The 21057-nt window shown below is 44.5% G+C and overlaps 1 protein-coding gene across 2 annotated transcripts in view; it reads right to left on the bottom strand.

Moving 5' to 3' along the window:
* LOC111969435 (furin-1) overlaps positions 1-21057 on the bottom strand; it is a 98093-nt gene that overhangs the window by 18270 nt on the left and 58766 nt on the right. For both annotated transcript variants that reach the window (XM_023995587.2, XM_023995586.2), the window contains exons 4-7: positions 19090-19185; positions 15407-15535; positions 15132-15208; positions 4360-4448 (exon numbers count right to left, since the gene is read on the bottom strand). In XM_023995587.2, coding sequence (XP_023851355.1) covers positions 4360-4448; positions 15132-15208; positions 15407-15535; positions 19090-19185 — 391 coding nt within the window. The remainder of the gene's footprint in view (positions 1-4359; positions 4449-15131; positions 15209-15406; positions 15536-19089; positions 19186-21057) is intronic.

Below are 21057 nucleotides of genomic sequence, written 5' to 3'. Positions count from 1 at the left end.
TCCCCCTCTTCAAAGGGGGAGACACTCTAGACCCAAACTGCTACAGACCTATATCTATCCTACCCTGCCTTTCTAAAGTCTTCGAAAGCCAAGTTAACAAACAGATCACCGACCATTTCGAATCCCACCGTACCTTCTCCGCTATGCAATCTGGTTACCGGGCTGGTCATGGGTGCACCTTAGCCACGCTCAAGGTCCTAAACGATATCATAACCACCGTCGATAAGAGACAATACTGTGCAGCCTTATTCATCGACCTGGCCAAGGCTTTCGACTGTCAATCACCACATTCTTATCGGCAGACTCAACAGCCTTGGTTTCTCAAATGACTGCCTCGCCTGGTTCACCAACTACTTCTCGGACAGAGTTCAGTGTGTCAAATCGAAGGGCCTGTTGTCCGGATCTCTGGCAGTCTATGGGGGTGCCACAGGGTTCAATCCTCGGGCCGACTCTTTTCTCGTTATACATCAATGATGTCGCTCTTGCTGCTGGTGATTCTCTGATCCACCTCTACGCAGACGACACCATTCTGTATACTTCTGGCCCTTCTTTGGACACTGTATTAACTCATCTCCAGACGAGCTTCAATGCCATACAACACTCCTTCCATGGCATCCAACTGCTCTTAAATGCAAGTAAAACTAAATGCATGCTCTTCAACAGATCGCTGCCCACATCTGCCCGCCCGCTCAGCATCACTACTCTGGACAGTTCTGACTTAGAATATGTGGACAACTACAAATATCTAGGTGTCTGGCTAGACTGTAAACTCTCCTTCCAGACTCATATCAAGCATCTCCAATCCAAAATGAAATCTAGAATCAGCTTCCTATTTCGCAACAAAGCATCCTTCACTCATGCTGCCAAACATACCCTAGTAAAACTGACCATCCTACTGATCCTTGACTTCGGCGATGTCATTTACAAAATAGCCTCCAATACTCTACTCAGCAAATTAGATGCAGTCTATCACAGTACCATCCTTTTTGTCACCAAAGCCCCATATACTACCCACCACTGCGACCTGGACGCTCTCGTTGGCTGGCCCTCGCTTCATACTCGTCGCCAAACCCACTGGCTCCAGGTCATCTACAAGACCCTGCTAGGTAAAGTTCCCCCTTATCTCAGCTCACTGGTCACCATAGCAGCACCCACCCGTAGCACGCGCTCCAGCAAGTATATTTCATTGGTCACCCCCAAAGCCAATTCCTCCTTCTTTCCTTCCAGTTCTCTGTTGCCAATGACTGGAACGAACTGCAAAAATCACTGAAGCTGGAGACTCATATCTCCCTCACTAGCTTTAACTTCTTTGGGATAGGGGGCGCTATTTTCACTTTGRGAAAAAATCGTGCCCAATTTAAACAGCCTCGTACTCAATTCTTGCTCGTACAATATGCATATTATTATTACTATTAGATAGAAAACACTCTAGTTTCTAAAACCGTTTGAATTATATCTGTGAGTAAAACAGAACTCATTTTGCAGCAAACTTCCTTTTAGGAAGTGAAAAATCTGAAATCGAGGCTCTGTTCCAGGGCCTTCCTATTAATTTGCCTGAAATCTATGGATCTACATGCACTGCATACGCCTTCCACTAGATGTCAACAGGCAGTGAGAGGTGGAATGGGGTGTCTAGCTTGATCTGAGGCCGAACAAGAGCTTTTGGAATGACGTGTCTGGAATTTTCATTGTCTTGGAAGGCGCGAGAAGGAACCCCAGATTGCGTTCTGAAAAGCTTTCGGTATAGACGTTAGATATCTCCGGCTTTGATTTTATTTGATATGTGATAAAAACATAAAGTAGTTATTTTAAACCGAGTTATATCAGTTTATTGAACGTTTAATTGCGATTTTCGGAATTTTCTTTTCTTTGCGTCATGTGAAGTTGGGCACGTTTGCGCCACATGGCTAGCTTTGGTTGCTAATTCGACAGGAGAAGAGGACATTCTACAACCAAACAACGATTATTCTGGACAAAGGACCCCTTGTACAACATTCTGATGGAAGCTCATCAAAAGTAAGAACCATTTATGATGTTATTTCGTATTTCTGTTGAAAATGTTTAGTCATATTTGTCTCGCTATAACGTAAGCTGTATGTCGTACTAAAGTTATTTWAAAAAAATCTAACACAGCGGTTGCATTAAGAACTAGTGTATCTTTCATTTGCTGTACAACATGTATTTTTTAGTAAAGTTTATGATGAGTTATTAGATTAGGTGACTGTCCAAGATTTCTCCGGACAATTTTGTGCATTTTGACTACGTATTCACATTGTAAAACCACGATTTGTACCGCTAAATATGCACATKTTCGAACAAAACATATATGTATTGTGTAAYATGATGTTATAGGACTGTCATCTGATGAMGTTTGTCAAGGTTAGTGAATAAWTKTATATCTTTTGCTGTTTTTTTGCGATCGCTACCTTTGCGGTGAATGAAYGYGGTTGTGTGGTTGGCTATTGTAGTAAGCTAATATAATGCTATATTGTGTTTTCGCTGTAAAACACTTAAAAAATCTGAAATATTGGCTGGATTCACAAGATGTTTGTCTTTCATTTGCTGAACACCATGTATTTTTCATAAATGTTTTATGATGAGTATTTAGGTATTTCACATTGCTCTCTGTAGTTATTCTAGCTGCTTTGGTGATATTTGTGATTGTAGCTGCAATGTAAAACTATGATTTATACCTGAAATATGCACATTTTTCGAACAAAACATAGATTTATTGTATAACATGTTATAAGACTGTCATCTGATGAAGTTGTTTCTTGGTTAGTGACTAATTCTATCTCTATTTGGGGGTTTTGTGCAAGCTACCTGTGCTGTGAAAGAAATGTCTGTGCTTTTTTGTATTTGGTGGTGAGCTAACATAAATATACGTGGTGTTTTCGCTGTAAAACATATATATATTTTTTTTTTAAATCGGACATGTTGGCTGGATTCACAAGATGTTTATCTTTCATTTGCTGTATTGGACTTGTTAATGTGTGAAAGTTAAATATTTCAAAAAAATATTTTTTGAATTTCGCCCGCTGCCTTTTCAGTGGAATGTGGCGGAACCCGGGGGCTAGACAGGTTAAGCACCAGCTTAGTAAATAGCCCATCCAACTACCTCATCCCCATATTATTATTATTTTTGCTCCTTTGCACCCCAGTATCTCTACTTGTACACTCATCTTCTGCACATCTATCACTCCAGTGTTTAATTGCTATATTGTAATTATTTCGCCACTATGGCCTATTTATTGCCTTACCGCCGTTATCCTACCTCATTTGTATATAGACTTTTTCTACTGTATTATTGACTCTGTTTGTTTATTCCATGTGTAACTCTATGTTGTTGTTTTTGTTGCACTGCTTTGATTTATCCTGACCAGGTCGCAGTTGTAAATGAGAACTTGTTCTCAACTAGCCTACCTGGTTAAATAAAAAATAAACAAATATTTATTTCTAGAAGTGGGTATTTCTACTCACTTATTAACAGGCAGCTGCCGGACTGGGCCAAGCCTGCGGGTAGGTCACACACACACACACACACACACACACACACACACACACAGCCTGCTGTTCCTCTGCTTCACTCTCCTTTACGCCTGACAGGGCACCCTTGCTGCAGTCTTGGAAGGACTGTGGTTGGTCAGAAAGTTTCTGTCCTCTGAGTGGGGAAGGTGAGCAGAAGCTGCTGCTCATTAACCATCTCATTAACACTCAGGTTCCAAGGCAGACTGTTTAATCACTGCCCAGTGTGGAGTCTACCTTAATAAAGGAAGTAGTCGTGCTGAAGAGGCTGAATGCAGGAGGCACACACTGTTAAAACTTCTGCAGACTTCATTTTTCAACTAACCGAATAAGACTTGTATGTGTGTTCATGGTTTAAATGAGACAGTAGAGAAGTGGCGGCAGGCAGCTATTGGATGTGACCAATAAGGACTAAAACTATGAGTTGGATTTAGCCAGGCTGTGACAGCTGGAAACATGCAGCGGCATGGAGAGATAAAACATGCAGAGGGGTAATGAGATGAGAGCATGAACTGACTGGATAAAAGAGATGGCTCTAATTAAAGGGATTACACACGCTTACACTGAGGCATGGGCTCAGAGGAGCCACGCTGCACACAGATTATCACACACACCTAATGTTCATAGAGCCTCACTGTCATCTCGGGCGAGAAGTGGAGGAGGAAGAGTTATCCTTGAGCAACTCCTGCTCAAACTGAGCTCAGGATAGTACGGAGGCAGCACACATGCGTATTTCAGCTGTCTTAGCAGTCAGAAAACGTGAAGAATTGAAAGATAAAATGGAGGAGAAACAGAGAGATGACATCAATCGCCCTCTGTTCTATGGTACTGTACCTCCAATCTTGGCGTTGTAAGCCACCCCGACTCCACAGATCCCATTGTTGGCCATCGCTGCCACCTCACCTGCACAACGAGTCCCATGCCTGGAGGGAGAAAGAGGCGGAGAGAGGGAGGGAGGGAAAGAGAGAGAGAAAGACAAAGAACGACAGAGAGAGAGAAAACGAGCAAGAGTGAGAGAGAGAGCGAATGAATGAGAGAGAGCGAATGAACGAGAGAGAGAACAGGGGGGGAAGGAGAGAATATAAGTCCTCATCTTGATGTGATTTACCCATATAAACACAGTGTACATTAGCTACAAACTACATAATTGTCTCCAGGCAGTGTGCATTATCTATGAATGGAGCTCCTGGAGAGAGTAAATTAACAGATTCAGGAGGTTGTGTAGGAATGCACTCCCTGTGATACTGTGGTCTAAGATGGCCATCGACAAAAAACAAACTCATGTAGACAAGTCCTTGGCTCTGGCTGCCTCTCAGCTGTTCCGACTCAGCTGTAGCCCAGAGAAAAACAGTCAGTCAGTGAGCGAGGGTCATGAAACACTAGACTGTTCCCTTCCAGCAGGCCTGACCTTGAGTCTGGGGCCGCAGGGCCTGCCGGCAGCAAGGAAAGGCAAAATGAACTGACATGCTACCATCTTACGGTGGGGGAAACAAATTAGATTTGCCATTTCCACAAAAGGACTTTTCATTGGGTCTGTGCCTCTCCGGTTTGATCTCTCAGCACTGTAGGGGATCGGTGGAGAATGTGGACCACCACATTCCAGTCAGGTTCATTCCTCCGCTCACTCTGCTCCACCGGATGGACACGGATACTAAACGTCCTCCAAATCATCAGCTCCCCAGGACAATCAGTGGGAGCGGATAATGCCAGGAGTAGGATACACCAGATCAGCAGAGAGCAGCTCCACTGCCAAGGAAAGCAGCCCAGCCAGCAGGCTCTCATTCAGGGTGAGTAAATAAACCAGTACTATGGTGTTCTATCATAGCCCACGGGAAATACCCCAGTGGGCTGAGAGAGACTGACACCCTCCATTGATAACTTGCATGTGGTCTCAGCATGTGGCTCTATGGAACACAGACTGAGCCACCAGAGCTCTATGAAAGCAGCAGCATATGAAAGCTGTTAGCCATGGCCCTCGATGAGCAATTAAAGAATATGAAAGGGACTTAAATGCCTCCAGTACCTGTCTTATAGTGGGACGTCTTGTAACTGCCATTTAATTCTGGGGGGTCAGCTGTACTCAAACAACCTCCGCAACACTTTAACCTCATTTATCCAGGCCTGACTGATGGGCGTTAGGCTAGGCTAATGTATTCCCTTCATTAAACCCACAGGGCGAAGACCAGGCCCTGTTAAACAAGAGGATCAGAGAGCGCTGCACTGTGGCAGTGGATCAACCAATCCATCGGAGATCTCTTTAGACGCGGCTATGAGCTGCGAGTCAAAGATTAATGTCAGAGTTACCCGAGTGCTCAATGTCCCACTAACAAGTGTCATGGAACCTGGCTTAACTGCAGGACCAGAGGCCCTTTTAACAACATGCTTGAATGGTGAAGGGTAGAAGGTGTAGAAGTAATTCAAAGAAAATTCAAAGAACACATCTAAAGAACGACTCTCTCTCACACACACGACAAAGGTAAGTGAAAACACACACACACACACATGTAGTCTGGCAGCTAGTACACCGCTATCAGTGTGAACTGACAATGGAAGATTGGCAATGAACTTAATCTCCACTTTCATACCAGGGCAGGTATGTTAATCTGTCCAGGCAGTGTTTGTAAGTGATCCATCCCTTTGTAGCGGTAGGAAAGCAGGCCAGCGATGCAGCAGATAAGGCACAGCTCAGATGTCTGAAAGGATGTAGGGCAAGCCCAAGCTTATAACACCAGTCCGTCTTGAGCCCAGTCACATCTGCCTCTGACAAATACATATCCACCTAGATCGATCTGACACGTTCTTCTGGCATGTGATGTTGCTAGGGTAAAATTAAAGGACGCTGAAAATATCCCAATCTGAACATCTTCCAGAAACCAAGACGTGCGATCCTTTTGATGCAAAATGTTCTTTCAGGACAAGGGCATTTTGATCCATTTGCACAACTAAAGGCGTATGAACATATCTAAAAAGGTTGAAAATGATTCAGGAGAGACCATTTGGTGTCTCTCATGTTGCAAGACATCTCAGGGTCAGGAATCACACAATGGTGGCAAGTCGACTGGCCAGCAACGCAGCAGAGCAGCAGTCCATCTCAGAGCCACACAATGTGCTTATCTGGCCTCCTCATTCAGAGAATGTGGAGGACATAACTGGTTGGGTCAGCAGCCCAGTCAATCACATCCTGCGAGTGAGTGGGCCTTTACAGACTGTGGGTTGCTGCTCCAATGGAGAGGGAACAAAGCAAACATGCCACGGTCATCCAGTCTGGTCTAGGGTGAAAGTGGGCTTTTGGAGGTGCTGGAACTGCTGAAGAAATGGTTTGTGAAGTCTTCTTTAATGAGGAATGTACACTGACAGACTGACCAGGTGAATTCAGCTGAAAGCTATGATGCCTTATTAATGAATTGTGTTAAATCCACTTCAACCAGTGTAGATGAAGTGGAGACAGGTTAATTCAGGCTAAGGTCTATTATTCTCAATTTCCGCCTGACTGACGTGCCTAAAGTAAACTGCCTGTTGCTCAGGCCCTGAAGCCAGGATATGCATATAATTGGTACCATTGGAAAGAAAACTCTGAAGTTTGTAGAAATGTTAAAATAATGTAGGAAGACTGTAACACAATAGATATGGTAGGAGAGAATACAAAGAAAAACCAACCAGAATAAACTTTTTGAGAACGCATGCTCTTCCAATCGAACGTATAGGGATAAAAGTAATCTAGCTCCCAGTACGCAATTCCTATGGTTTCCACTGGATGTCAGTAGTCTTTGTTCAAGGTTTCAGGCTTGTTTCTTCCCAAACGGGGAAGAATTATGAGTTTTAGTACTGGGATACAGACTTGGAAATCAGTCTATGTGCGCGAGGACGAGCACCTGCTAATATCTTTTTCCTATTGAACATACTTCTTTCCTTATGAAATATGAGAAACGTATTTTGACTCGTTTTAACAAAGTTTAGCAGTAGCTTTTTGGATTCCTTTCTCTGCATGTTGAACGAGTGGATTACTCAAATCGATGGCGCCAACTAAACAGACTTTTTGGGATATAAAGAAGGATTCGATCTAACAAAACTAAACTACATGTTGTAGCTGGGACCCGTTGGATGACAAATCAGAGGAAGATTTTTTTTTAAGTAGGTGAATATTTAATTTTGTGAATTTATGAAACCTGTGCTGGTGGAAAAATATTTTGATGTGGGGCGCCGTCCTCAAACAATCGCATGGCATGCTTTCGCTGTAAAGCCTATTGTAAATCGGACAGTGCAGTTAGATTAACAAGAATTTAAGCTTTTAACCGATATAAAGACACTTATGTTCCTAAATGTTTAAAATGTATTAGAATTGCGCGCCCTCCTGTTTCACCGAAAGTTGTTCCGCTAGCGTGACGCCTATCCCTGAGAGTTAAAGAAAGATGTTTAAGCCATGAGACAATTGAGACATGGATTGTGTATGTGTGCCATTCAGAGGGTGAATGGGCAAGACAAAAGATTTAAGTGCCTTGGAATGGGTTATGGCAGTAGGTGCCAGGCATACCGGTTTGTGTCAAGAACTGCAAAACTGCTGGGTTTCACACAACAGTTTCCTGTGAATATCAAGAATGGTCCACCACCCAAAGGACATCCAGCCAACTTGACACAATTGTGGGAAGCAGTGTCAACATGGGCCAGCATTGCTGTGGAAAGCTTTCGATACCTTGTAGAGTCCATGCTCCGATGTAATTGCCCCCTTACACTCTAACTGGTTGTGCCACCGCTGCAACCAAATGCTTCCTGTAGTTGTTGATCAGTCTCTCACATCGATGTAGAGGAATTTAGGCACACTCTTGCATGCAGAACTACTTTAACTCAGCGACATCTATGGGTTTTCAAGCATGATCTGCTTGTTTCAAGTCCTGTCATATTGGGATTAGGTCTGCACTTTGACTAGGCCAATACAAAACTTCAAATTTGATTATGTGTTTTGGATGATTGTTTTGACTTAATATTATGTTCCAGGCTTCCAGCCAAATAACCACTGGGGGTTCAACCAGCTGGCCAGAGTCAAGGTCACTTCCAACTAATTTCCTGATGCAATGGAAGCACACAAACAAACAGCACATTCCCAAGATTTTCTATGACAATGATCGGTTTAAATTTGACATTTTAGTCATTTAGCAGACGCTGACAGATGTTTCACCTAGCCAGCTCGGGATTCAAACCAGTGACCTTTCGGTTACTAGCCCAATGCTCATAACCACTAGCCTACCTGCCGCCAAATTGAATTTCAATTGATTCGATTTCCTGCATTGCCTCAGCCTGGCATTGACATGGGATTGAACCCAACCTTGTGGTGTGGTTACAGAGGTTGTYACTGAGCAGAGCTCTGGTGTAGGCTATACGAGGGGRCTCAGATGAATTGGCCTATCAAAACACACTGCGCTCCACTCTGGCAGAACAAAGTGACGTCTCTCACTCACACAGGGGAGGAGGGCATCTTTCATCAAGTCACAGTGAGATAAATTAACATCACAGAGCCTTAATATCCCCCTGACACACTGGCAGACTCACTTACCATCAGTCACAGTCCAGAGGACAGAAAGTTTAACTCTACTTTATATTACTGCTGTAAAGTGTGCAGTTAAAACGCCTTCCATAAAACAACCATCAATGATATATAATATAGATGAACTAAATGTACTTGCCTGGGATCAGACACTGATTCATGTGAGTGGGTCGGCCTCCATCTTATATTTCATGAAAGAATACACTGACACTCACGTTCAACATAAAGACTCGCACCGTGCTGGTATGATAAACTACAGTATGTAGAGAGGAGGTGCATCATCAGTAACAGATTATAGTTATCCCTTCAGTTTTATTCAACGGTTACTGTTCGTAATGAGATCAGCTCTGATCCAATCCCTGGACCATCTGTTACAGGCATGTTGAATAACAATTTTTATAATCTCTGTCTGTCTGTCTGTCACACACACACACGGTCTCATATTTGAGGTTAAAAATAGTGGCTACGGTTCCGGATTTTCTGTGGCTAGAGATCTCTGCTTATGTGCTGGATTTCTTTATAAGGTCGCTGCTGCTCAGTGCTCTAATGCCGCTTCCATCTCCTTGATCAGCGATGAACGCCTTTGTCTGGCGTTATCCTACAAACTTCATGTGGTACACAAAGGACATGTTCCAACTACTGCATTCCATGCCTCAGTAGGTTATTAAGCATAAGAGTGATTTCATACTCTGTTTTCAGTAGGGGAGTTAGGCTACATGCAGCTATATGCTTTGTACACAAAATAAATGATCAACATGTTCGTACAAACTTGTAGATTGCTTTTTGGCCGATTGCAAAACTCAAGTGGGGAGTTACATGCAGCCATTTAGGCAGCATATCAAACACAAGCAAGACACAGACACGCAGTCGAATTAGCGATTTTAATGTTCCCGTTTCGTCATCATTGCCAACATCGGCTAAGCAGGAGGCAGACAGGCAGTCAAAGTAGTAGTGTTCTTTTTCAGCAACTCTGGCTTGTGGCTACAATATGGCAGCAACTACAAAGATTAGCCTACATCATCACACAAAATGCTACTTGTTTTTGCTCCAATGCAATGTGTAGGGACTGCGTCCTGCTTGTGGAACTGTAATATCCGTTACAACAGACAGAAGGTTGTAGCCTTCCTAATGGCCTTGAATGTTCATTCAAATCGCTGCAGGGTTTTTATTTCAGCTGTTCAAAACTATGAGGCAGAGGCTATCACCATGGTTCAGAAGAGGATGAGTAAAAGAGAGAAATGTGAATGGCGGCAGCAGCAACATAGAAAACTGTGCGCGTAAAATAACACATGCGCAGAACGGGATCCGGATCCTTAGGTTTTCAAGAGTTGCGGGAGCCAAAACTCTATTCACAGCCTTTATAATATCCTCTGAATCTTTGACTAATTGTGTAACAATGCTCTGTAGCCTCTACACAAAAGTGATATTTATCTAGAGGGATAAGAGCAACAAAAAGCCATGTCAATGAGTTGAACACAACAGGCATTATCTGATCACAGACACACGTCTGGAGAGAAGACTCAGACTTACACACAGCTACAGCTGGCTGCCAGCCCAAAGCCAACCATTAGATTAGCATTCATTCAAAGAACAGACAGCCCTACTTGCATCACATCACTGTGTGGAGGAAACACCTTCTACTCGAAGATTCTTAAACACTGACTCAACTAAAAGCAGGCAGGCAGTGTCCAGGCACTCCGATACACCCATAGGGTAATACCTCACCAAAGTCACGTTGAAACATTAGACTAACTCTGAGTAATTGCTCTACTGTAGTCTGGAAGATGGGCACAAATCTTGGATCAGCTCCCCTAATCCTAGGCTAGAATTCAAAACTGACATTGAATTAGACCAAGTGCTAATTTTACTTTTATGTAATGACGTTGGGTCAATTGTCTTTGTCCTTGCTTCAATTGACAACTGCAGTAGGTCAAATAATCTATCTCCGTCAGACCGCTAGCTGGCCGTTCCTCCTGGCAGAATTTACCATTAGGTATGGATCTAGGATGAGCTTACCATGCCCAAAACCTCACCCGCAGGGGGAAAACGAAAAAAAGAACTTACGCTCAGTGTGAAGGGGCAACTACATCCTTCCTTCCTTCCTTCATATGGGATGCAGTTGAGCAGGAAATGAGGCTGGTCCCTGAGGAGCTGGCAAGTCAGCCTGACCAGAACTACTGGAGCAGAGATACGGCCATCTCCATCGCCAGTCTTAACACCACTGACAAAGCCAATTTAACTGAGCTGGCCAGAAAGTAATACATAAAGGTAAACTGAGGATAGGATACTGTAGACGGTGTTGGAATGATAAAGTAGGAGAGGAACGAGACAAACCTCCCAGAAGTTTGGACTAACTTAATCAAAGGGCATATTAAAATAAAACAGGAAAGCTGATTTCCATGGTAAGCTAAAACAACATTATCATTGTGCTGTGAGAATGCTGACTTGGCTTTCTCCTTAGCTGGAACTCATATTGCATAGTTATCAGTTTCGATAGAACATCGCTCCCATACTGGTGTGGAACTGGAGTGCTGAAACCATACGGCTACAGTTTGATGAACTTTTGGGATGACTCAGCCAATTTGGTGCTCACATCCCCATGGCAACCAGCTGCCTCCTGAAAGGTCTTAACATTAGCATAATAAATGTTTATACGATGGGGAAACCACAGGTGGAACTTCCATAAAGACAATATTTCAAACGAAGCCAACTGTTATAAGAAAAGAGATTAACGAGACAAATATTTTTATGTTGGAAAAACTACAGGTGGAACTTTAGAGGTTTCCTACAGAGCAGAAACACAGTGCTAACAGCCATTATGTCCTTTCAGGTCATACATAACGTTAGACCTATTATCGTTGCGTAACATGATGAAACTTCCTAAGGCAGGTACAATTGGAAGCTGTAAAATACCGTCCAGTCCACGGAAGTCCTGGTTCAAAATCCAAAATGACACCCTATTACCCATAGTGCACTACTTTTTAATGATGCCAAAAGCAGTGCACTACATAGGGAATAGGGTTCCATTTGAGTAGCCTGTCTTTGTGTGAGAGCTCTTCACTCTCAGATGCCATATTGGGCTATTGATAGCTTGACAAGGCGCTCCTTCCACTCACTGTTTTTCCTAACCTAAATTAATTACTGAGAAGAAAGTCATTTGTGCTCTCTGAGACTGGGCCAGTGGCCCCAGCTGATCATTAGCCTGCGGTAAATCTGAACAACTGCTCTGGCCCCGCTCCTACTTAATCAGCTGACTAATGAGTTGACCTACAGGACAAAAGGTCTCTCAGTGTTTATGGAACAGAGGCAGAGGGGGAATACAAAGCAAACATCTTGTGTAACTAATCTGAGACAATGTCAAATGAATCAACCTGGGTTGTTCTGTGGAGTGCTCCTGATAAATAGAGCCTTCCTCCCAACACTGACGACCGGTCACATTAGGAAGAGGGATTTAATGTTCCAAAGAAATGAAGGGCTGTAATGAAGAACAAGCGTTCTCCTCCTCTAACTGATAGCAGCATTTGATAAGTCAGAACGCAAACTTATAACATCAATTGAACTATTTTCCTTGGCCCCTGCAGCCTTGGCACAGACACAAACATGTGTATGTACTAAACATTTCAAGCTGTGTGCACACAACCTGACATGTGACAGTGATACAGCGGAAACTGAAAGCAAAGACTACACACAAACACACATGCCTGCTGTTTCAAAGCAAGAGGTCTTTCTGTCTTGCACTAACAGACAGAGTGCTGGCACCCTGGAGAAAAGGTGGTCAGATGATGATCACCAACACTTACTGCTACCAGCAATATCCCCAATGTTCACCCAATATACAGCTACATTACTGTGTGTGTGGGTACAACTACAGTACAGTTAATCAAAGTTTCTTGTCCTTGATGGTATCTTGCAGCAAGCCAACTTAATGTAATGCACGATTCAAACTCCCTGGCTCTTTTTAATTAAAATATGAATAACATGATATCAGCCATAGTACAGCAGTTACAGCACCGCGTGATAAAATCAACTTCCTCCAGGACATTTAAAAAAAAAAATCTCAAGTCTACTTCCCACTGCTTTACCAAAATACCTCAAATAACAGAAAAGCCTCCGTGGGCAAAATCAATTACAAGAGAACCTCAGTTCAAATCTTATGGAGATTATCCTGCGCTAGACCTAGCTTTAAAGCCTGCCACTCCCAGCGGAGGATGGGCATTTTGGGAAACATTCAATACATAAAAAGAAAACCCCCTCAATTCCAATTTTAGCTCGCAGCAGAGCCCCCTAGAGAGACTGAGCATCCTGGTCTAAGACAGTATGGCTGCAGAGCCACAGGGCCAGATCACATGTTGACTTGGACAAATACAGGGCTGAATGGCCACATTGCTGCAGAGGAGCGTTCCTCACGCAGGGGAAGAAAGGGAGCTTTATGGAGGTGAACAGAGCTGGGCTTTCTGCAGGGAACAGACCCTTACACAGCCTTACAGAGCTCCAGCCTGCCCACAGGGTGTTTACACACACGCCTACACCAACCCCACGCAGTTACACACACCTCAGTCCTGCCACGGGGAAGCGAGGCAAAGCTGGGCGGCCGGAGATAAGGGCTGGGGTGAGCTAGGCAGGGGGGAGAGTACAAGCCAGGAGGATTCTCAGTCCAAAGGCATTTACTGCACTGTGTGTGGGGGATAGGGGAATCAACTGTCTGTTGGCTGTGTGTATGCTGGGGGAATAATAATGTATGGCTCTGTGTGTATGCTGGAGGAATCATAATGTATGGCTCTGTGTGTATGCTGGAGGAATCATAATGGATGGCTCTGTGTGTGTGTGTACGCATGTGTGTGGTAAGTGGCAGAGCTCCATTGGCGTTAGCTCTTACTCCGCCGTTTCACTTTCTCGCCTTGACAGCAGGAGGCTCAAGACCTATGGCTATACACACTAGTGTAGGAAGTAATGTATGCACTGTCGTTTTACTTGAGGCCATCTCCATCTCTCCTTACACCAGTCTGGCCTCCATGTGGACAGTGCCTGCTCCAGACCCATGCAGTCTCAGCTGGAGACCTTTGATTTCCACTAGCGTCTAACTATAACCCTCTTTGCCTGTCATCACCAAGCATGGTTAGCCTCAAGATTAAAAAAAAGGGTATTTGGCTAGCAGCCCGAAAACAGCAGATTACAGAAAATCACAAATTTAAGTCAGAAAGGGGAAGCATGTAGGGGAGCAGAACGAGAGGAGCAGGCCTTTCCAGAGCCCGGAGATTTGTTGTATTCGTTAACGCTGATGAAATTAATTCGATCAATTCAGGGCAGCAGGGAAGACATCAGGGGTGGTAGTAAACAAGTCTTAATGCTATCTGCTCAGGCCACTGCAGTAAAGCTGCTTTCTTCACAAATTCACTTAATCCCAGGAGATTTACTCCACTTAACTAGGCCACAGAAATGCCCTGGTAGCAGCTGGGTGATTTAAGACGCTAAAGCACATGCGTTTGCTCTCGATTGGGGGGAGACCCAAAACCCATTGAGATGTTCTCCGACCCTCTAAGAGTCTACTACTTCAATCTGTCTCCCGGCTTATTAAAATAACTCAACTGTCACATTCAACACATTCATTGAGTGCATGTCTCTCTCTTTTCACTCAGAGAAACTCTGCTCTAACAGCTGACAGACCTGGACCCAAGCCAGAGTGACGGTCCCCATAACTCACTCCATTACCCCACCAGCTATTCCAGATCCCTTCCTCTGTCTCTCTCCAATAGAACCACACACCCATCTGATTGCATGAGAAATGACAGTATTTTTATGAGGACACCACAATGAATCAGCCTATTCATGTAGAGGCGTGACGTTTCCCGTGTGATGCGTTAAGTATTGCCTAATATAAGAACCATCCTACACGTCTCTTCTCTCAGAACTGAATCATAATGTGGCATGGGCACACGACGTGACGCGTATTTCCATGTTAATCATGCATTGACGTCAATGGTAGATTTGTATAAAGAATCAAGTTAGGCACGGTGAGATCAAATTCTGCTGCCACTGAAACAGTGTCTTTTTAAAATCAGGGTCTTACCGGTTGTCGTTGAGTTGTGTGTATCGTGGCTGAGGGTCTGGATCTCCGTCGTTCACATCATAGCTGGCGTCTGGGTCCTATAGACAGACAGAGACAATCAGAATCACTCATCTATGATAAGAGGGGTAAGAGTAAAAGTCTAGGGGTGAATACCAATAGTCCAAAATGGCCTCCTCTCCTCATCAACATGGATCATGGAAAGGAAGCCACCTTAAACTATTGAGATGCAGCAGCCCCAGCCTTGAAGCTAGGAGTAATATGATGGTGATACTCACATAGTTTGATATAAGGTCTGGGTGGTTCTTCTCTATACCATCGTCCAGGATGGACACCACCACTCCCTTCCCAGTGTAGCCCAGCTCCCATGCACCTTTAGCATTCAGGTCACGATGATTAGCATTGTACTGTGGAGTAGAAAACACCAAGAACAGTCAATGGAGTCTAAAGAGCCATTACAAGACACATATGTTAGATGACGAAAATGATCAAACATATCTCTGCATCATCAAATTAAGCAATATACCACAAACCCCTGAGGTACCTTATTGCTATTATAAACTTGTTACCAACGTAATTAGAGCAGTAAAAATACATGTTTTGATAGACGGTCTGATATACCACGGCTGTTAGCCAATCAGCATTCAGGGCTCAAACCACCCAGTTTATAATTTTTTTAATGAAATGAAAAAATATACCGCGATCGTCTCCAAACAGAAATATATAGATGAGTATTTGGGTGGTGTGTTACGTGAGAAATGTGTCAGACTGCATTAGACATCAATCATAACAGAAAATGACTAAATCCCCACGGGAGGCAGACGGCATCCTGTGGCACCAGACAGGCTTACAACATCCTGTGGTGCTAGGCAGACAAAGACAGGCAGACAGGCAGACTCATCACTCAGCATGTAGCATCAGTCCCACACCAGACCCAGCATACATCTCTCAGAGCCACCCCGAGAGTCTCTGTTAGTGGACAACCATCTAGCAGGGTAATGGTATAGAGACTTCTACACAGGCCTTTTGGTATTCTCTCCACATCATACTTGACCTTTGGTCAAATACCATGTTTAATGCCTTGCAGTTCAAAGCCATTTCTCTAGAATGCTGCCGCAATTTAATGTAATCTGTCTGAAAAGCGTCCTACTATTTTCCTCTCATCCAAGGCCTTCAGTGTCAGATATCCATGGCCAAAGCTTTGGTCTGTGTGGATTCATCTCACTCAGAAAATCCTGCTCAAATCTGGAAATTACCCTGAAAATTCTCCAGGTTCTTGTAATGGTCTTGGACATTGGTATTTCTGTATTTTTCCTATGCCTAAATTGACCATTCTTACTGCATTAAATATTGGCACATGAACAAACTTTCCTGCCTTCGAAATCTCACACTGTGCCTTGAGATTATAATTTTTTTTATCCATGAGGGACAGACCAGTGATATGAGCTGCGCTCATACATAAGAATAAGCAGAGGAAGTAGCAGCAGAGTCTATCCATGTCCTTATCATAGAGACACAGTGTAAACTGACTACACAGATACTATCTGCAACCAAGAATCACCTGGGCGCAGACTAGGCTCTCAGACTAGGCTCTCAGACTAGGCTCTCAGACTCTCAGACTAGGCTCTCAGACTAGGCTCTCAGACTAGGCTCTCAGACTAGGCTTCGACTAGCTCTCTGACTAGGCTCTCTGACTAGGCTCTCTGACTCTCTGACAGCTCTCTGACTAGGCTCTCTGACTAGGCTTCTCTGACTAGGCTTCTGACTAGGCTCTCTGATAGGCTCTCTGACTAGGCTCTCTGACTAGGCTTCTTCAGACTAGGCTCTCAGACTAGCTCTCGACATAGGCTCTCTGACTAGGCTCTCTGACTAGGCTCTCTGACTAGGCTCTCTGACTAGCTCTCTGACTAGGCTCTGCTGCATAGGCTCTCTGACTAGGCTCTCTGACTAGGTCTCTGACTAGGCTCTCTGACTAGGATTCTCTGACTAGGCTCAGACTGCTGACGGCTCTCAGACGGCTCGCTAGGCTCTCAGATACTCTCGATAGGTCTCAGAAGGTTCTGACAGAGCTCAGACTCTGAAACTAGGTTCAGACTGGCTCTCAACTCAGGCTATCAGACTCGAGCTCTAGGCCTCAGACTAGGCTCTCAGACTAGGCTCTGTCTCAGACTAGGCTCTCAGACTACCGAGCTCTCAGACTACTGGCTGCTCTCAGACTAGGCTCTCAGACTAGGCCTCTCAGACTATGGACTCTAGACTATGATAGACTTCAGACTAGGCTCTCAGACTCTGACTAGACTCTCGGACTAGGCTTTCAGACTCTCAGACTAGGGTCTCAGACTAGGCCTCAGACTACGTCTCAGACTAGGCTCTCAGACTGGCTCTCCAGACTAGGCTCTCAGATCTCAGACTAGCTCTCAGACTAGGCTACTGCACGACTCTCAGACTAGGTTCAGACTAGGCTCTCAACTCTCAGACTAGGCTCTTAGACTCTCAGACTAGGCTCTCAGACTAGGCTCTCAGACTAGGCTCTCAGACTAGGCTCTCAGACTAGGCTCTCAGACTAGGCTCTCAGACGCTCATACAGCAGCACCCCATTTAGAAAACTGCTTTGCCTGACTGCACCCTTGTTATATGCACATTATACCTTTGCTACAGCTACATGCTCCCACTAAAACTAAATACCCTTTCTACACTCCTTACACCCTCACAACCATCTCATTGCATACTCTCTACTCCTCGTACCTCACTCCACAGTAGCCTTACTAAACCCACTAACCGCAAGTAGCACCAGCTGTACCTCTCCATCGCAGGGCCCTGGGTTCCCTGCCTCCCTTTGTAGCGTGATAGTAAACTGCTTTAGTCAAATCAGTGTGCCTGGAGAGTTAGCAAGCGAGCTGTGTGCGACAGAGCTGTGAACTCCGGAGGGGAATTAAATGTAGCTAGTCACACTGGTGAAGTCAGCCCCCCCAACAACAGCTCGGGGACATGGGGCGAAATTGGATTTGCTTCAGCTCCAGCGTGAGCGTGTTGGAGAATAAGCGAGGAATGATTGTTTGTTGAGAATTACAATCAACTCTATTATATTGCCTTGAACCTTCTTTGAGACTAATTAAAGGTGGAGCAAAGTGAAGAGAAATCACAACTTGTTTATCTCACCGTTTCTTTCATGGACCACTGGATCAGACTGTGTAACCTTCTCAAAGTCAAAGTGCGTCACTTTGCATTTAAGATGATACATACAGTCAATAACTGAGACTGGTTTAATTTCAGTCCATTATTTGTATTCACTGCCTCGTTCGGGGACTGTGCCATTGTCTGGGGAATACAATAAATAGATGAATTCAATTTAAGACTGGAAACCCAAATGTGTATGCCGTTCTGATAATGGACTCCTAAAAGACCATGGTCATTAAGCAGTCCATTCTGCATCAACCAAGACGCTTAATCGCATCCACTCCTTCAAACAAAGGGCCGCCATGTATTAATACAGTCTATTGAATAGAGTAAACTTTATTTTTTTACTCAGCCAACAGGGAACTATCCACTGAGTTATTGGAGAATGGGCAGACCGATCAAACAGAGCACTGCTGTGCCACTGAATGGGCTCTTATGTCATTTCCCTTTTAATAAAGATACAGGCTCTATAGAGCCCTGTGCATCCAGACATAACATTGCACACAGCCGAGCACAGGGAGGAATTACTGATCAACTGAGAAGAGGTTTGAACTGTCTGTCTCCTGACAACACCGTGGCTTCAGTGATGGGCAGTAGTCTGAAGAGGATGTTTCTGAAATTTCAGTCCATACACTGAGGAAGCATTTGTGGCTTATTTATGACAGCAATGAAGCACAGAGTGGGTATTGATTTCTCTCCCTACGCATTTGAGACACATTCTTCCTATTGAGAGATAATAAAGTGATACAGATTGTTAAACGTCAGCCAGACTAGGTCTACTCACCAGGTACCACTGCTGGGTAAACTTGGGGTCTGAGGGCTCCGTGTAGATGTCCCTCTTCTTCCTACTCTTCACCACCTGCTGTTCTGCCCACGTCACCTGAGGAACACACACACAGACAGATACAGAGAGGCATCAGTCATGGCATTAAACAGAGAGACGTGATTACATTCAGCTTGGGCACTCCATTAAAGCTGGAATCTTTAATTGTGAAACTACCACATTCTTTCGCGAAACTACAACAAAAAAGTTATTGCAAACTGTTATTTTTTTCCTTCATTAGACAGTGTACTAGTGAGAAGCAGCAATGTGTACTGCAATTTTTTGACCACATTGGGCGACACTCCTCACATCAACTTCGTCAACAAAACAAAAACAATAACAAAAGCCGTGGGGCAGACAGTGGCACCGTTTCCTCTACTGCGGATTCCATCTTTAAGTAGACTCGCTCACCATGCTAATATGCGGATGGGAACGCCACTACTACACTAGTAACAGGGATTTCAACCAGAGGAGGGCCATTACTGAAGTAGCCGTGCTAAAACAGCACTCAATATACCAGAGGAAGACCATTAGTACAGGGTATAAGAAATAACGATGAGCAGGAGGGAACATGAGGGTCACCGTTTCCCCTGAATGAAAGAGAAATCTAGTTTCGGCAAGCAGAGCGGGATGACAGCAGAGAGAGATAAAGGGAACAGCAGTTCTAACATACGTTTCAGGAGCTCCTCATTAGAGACCGAGCCTAACGACGGCCTGCGCTGAGACTAATTACAACTGCTAGATGAGGTCAGATAGGGGGCCACACAGACACACAAAATCACATTAAACGCAGACACACAAACAAACAAAAAACACATCAACATAGAAAGGAGGATACACACACACACTACGACACCCAGTCTTTATCCTCAGTCTCCCTCCTCGCTGTGCTCTGCCTCCCCACACAAAGCCCTGGTAATAACAGTAAGCAGGGACGGATTTTTCTGGATTATGTGTGCGTTGTGTTTTATTTATTATTTTTGCCAGGTATTACTGCGCTGTTGGAGATAGAAACTGTGTAAGCGACCAATAAAATGTGATTTGAGCAATTCTTCTCTGGGAGTTCCAGCCGGCGTGCGGCAGAAAGTGTGGACAGAGGCAGATTGCACACAACGACAACCCTGCGTCACACCCCCTCTACGGGCTGCTGTCTCCCCGTACAGTGGAGTGGCTGAAAGGGACACAGGCAGAGGGGGAAGTGGACGAGAAGCTGCAGCAGGGAGACAAGAGACCGCTGCAAGAACAGAGAGGCAGGCATGAAGGTCAACCAGGAACCACAGAAGCCCCCTCTCTGCCAACAGCTCAAACCACAAGAGCGTCAATAACACCAAAGTTACTACCGACACAACACGCACCTTTATGCGCTGCCATCCAACCAATAATTGGTGTACAGAAGTTTTTTGTTTTTTGTTTTTTTTAAATGGGGGGGGGAGAAATCGGACGTGTTTACATGAATCAGTGTTGAAAGGCCCTTGCTGGTTGGCAGTTGTACAGAATCACACTGGAGCAGATGCTTCAACAGTGGGTGGCCCCTTCACAAGGTCAACACATTACGAAGAATGGGGGACTGGGGGTGGGGCGCTACTGTACTGACAGCAGCAATATGAAAACAGAGATAACATGGGTGATGGTCTGTGTCCTACAGCAGGGGATATCAGATTAAATAGTGGGACATGGATAGGAGAAGAGGTTTAGGGAGGCTGAACCACTCTCCCAGTTCAGTCTATGGGGGCATCACAATACAAGAGGCTTCTCCTCCATGTCTCCTCGTCTCTGCACTGACACTAAGGTAGGTGAAAGCCAAACGACAGGATGCCTACCAGGAATTTGCTGTCCCAGTTTAATGTCAGTGCAGGCAATGGAAAGGAGATGAGGAAGCTACGTTAGACTATTGAGATGTACCATCCGACTTCACTCCATTACCCATGA

This window comes from Salvelinus sp. IW2-2015, linkage group LG10, assembly GCF_002910315.2.
Source record: "Salvelinus sp. IW2-2015 linkage group LG10, ASM291031v2, whole genome shotgun sequence".
Lineage (NCBI taxonomy): Eukaryota > Metazoa > Chordata > Actinopteri > Salmoniformes > Salmonidae > Salvelinus > Salvelinus sp. IW2-2015.
This window is presented reverse-complemented; position numbering and strand designations above follow the sequence as displayed.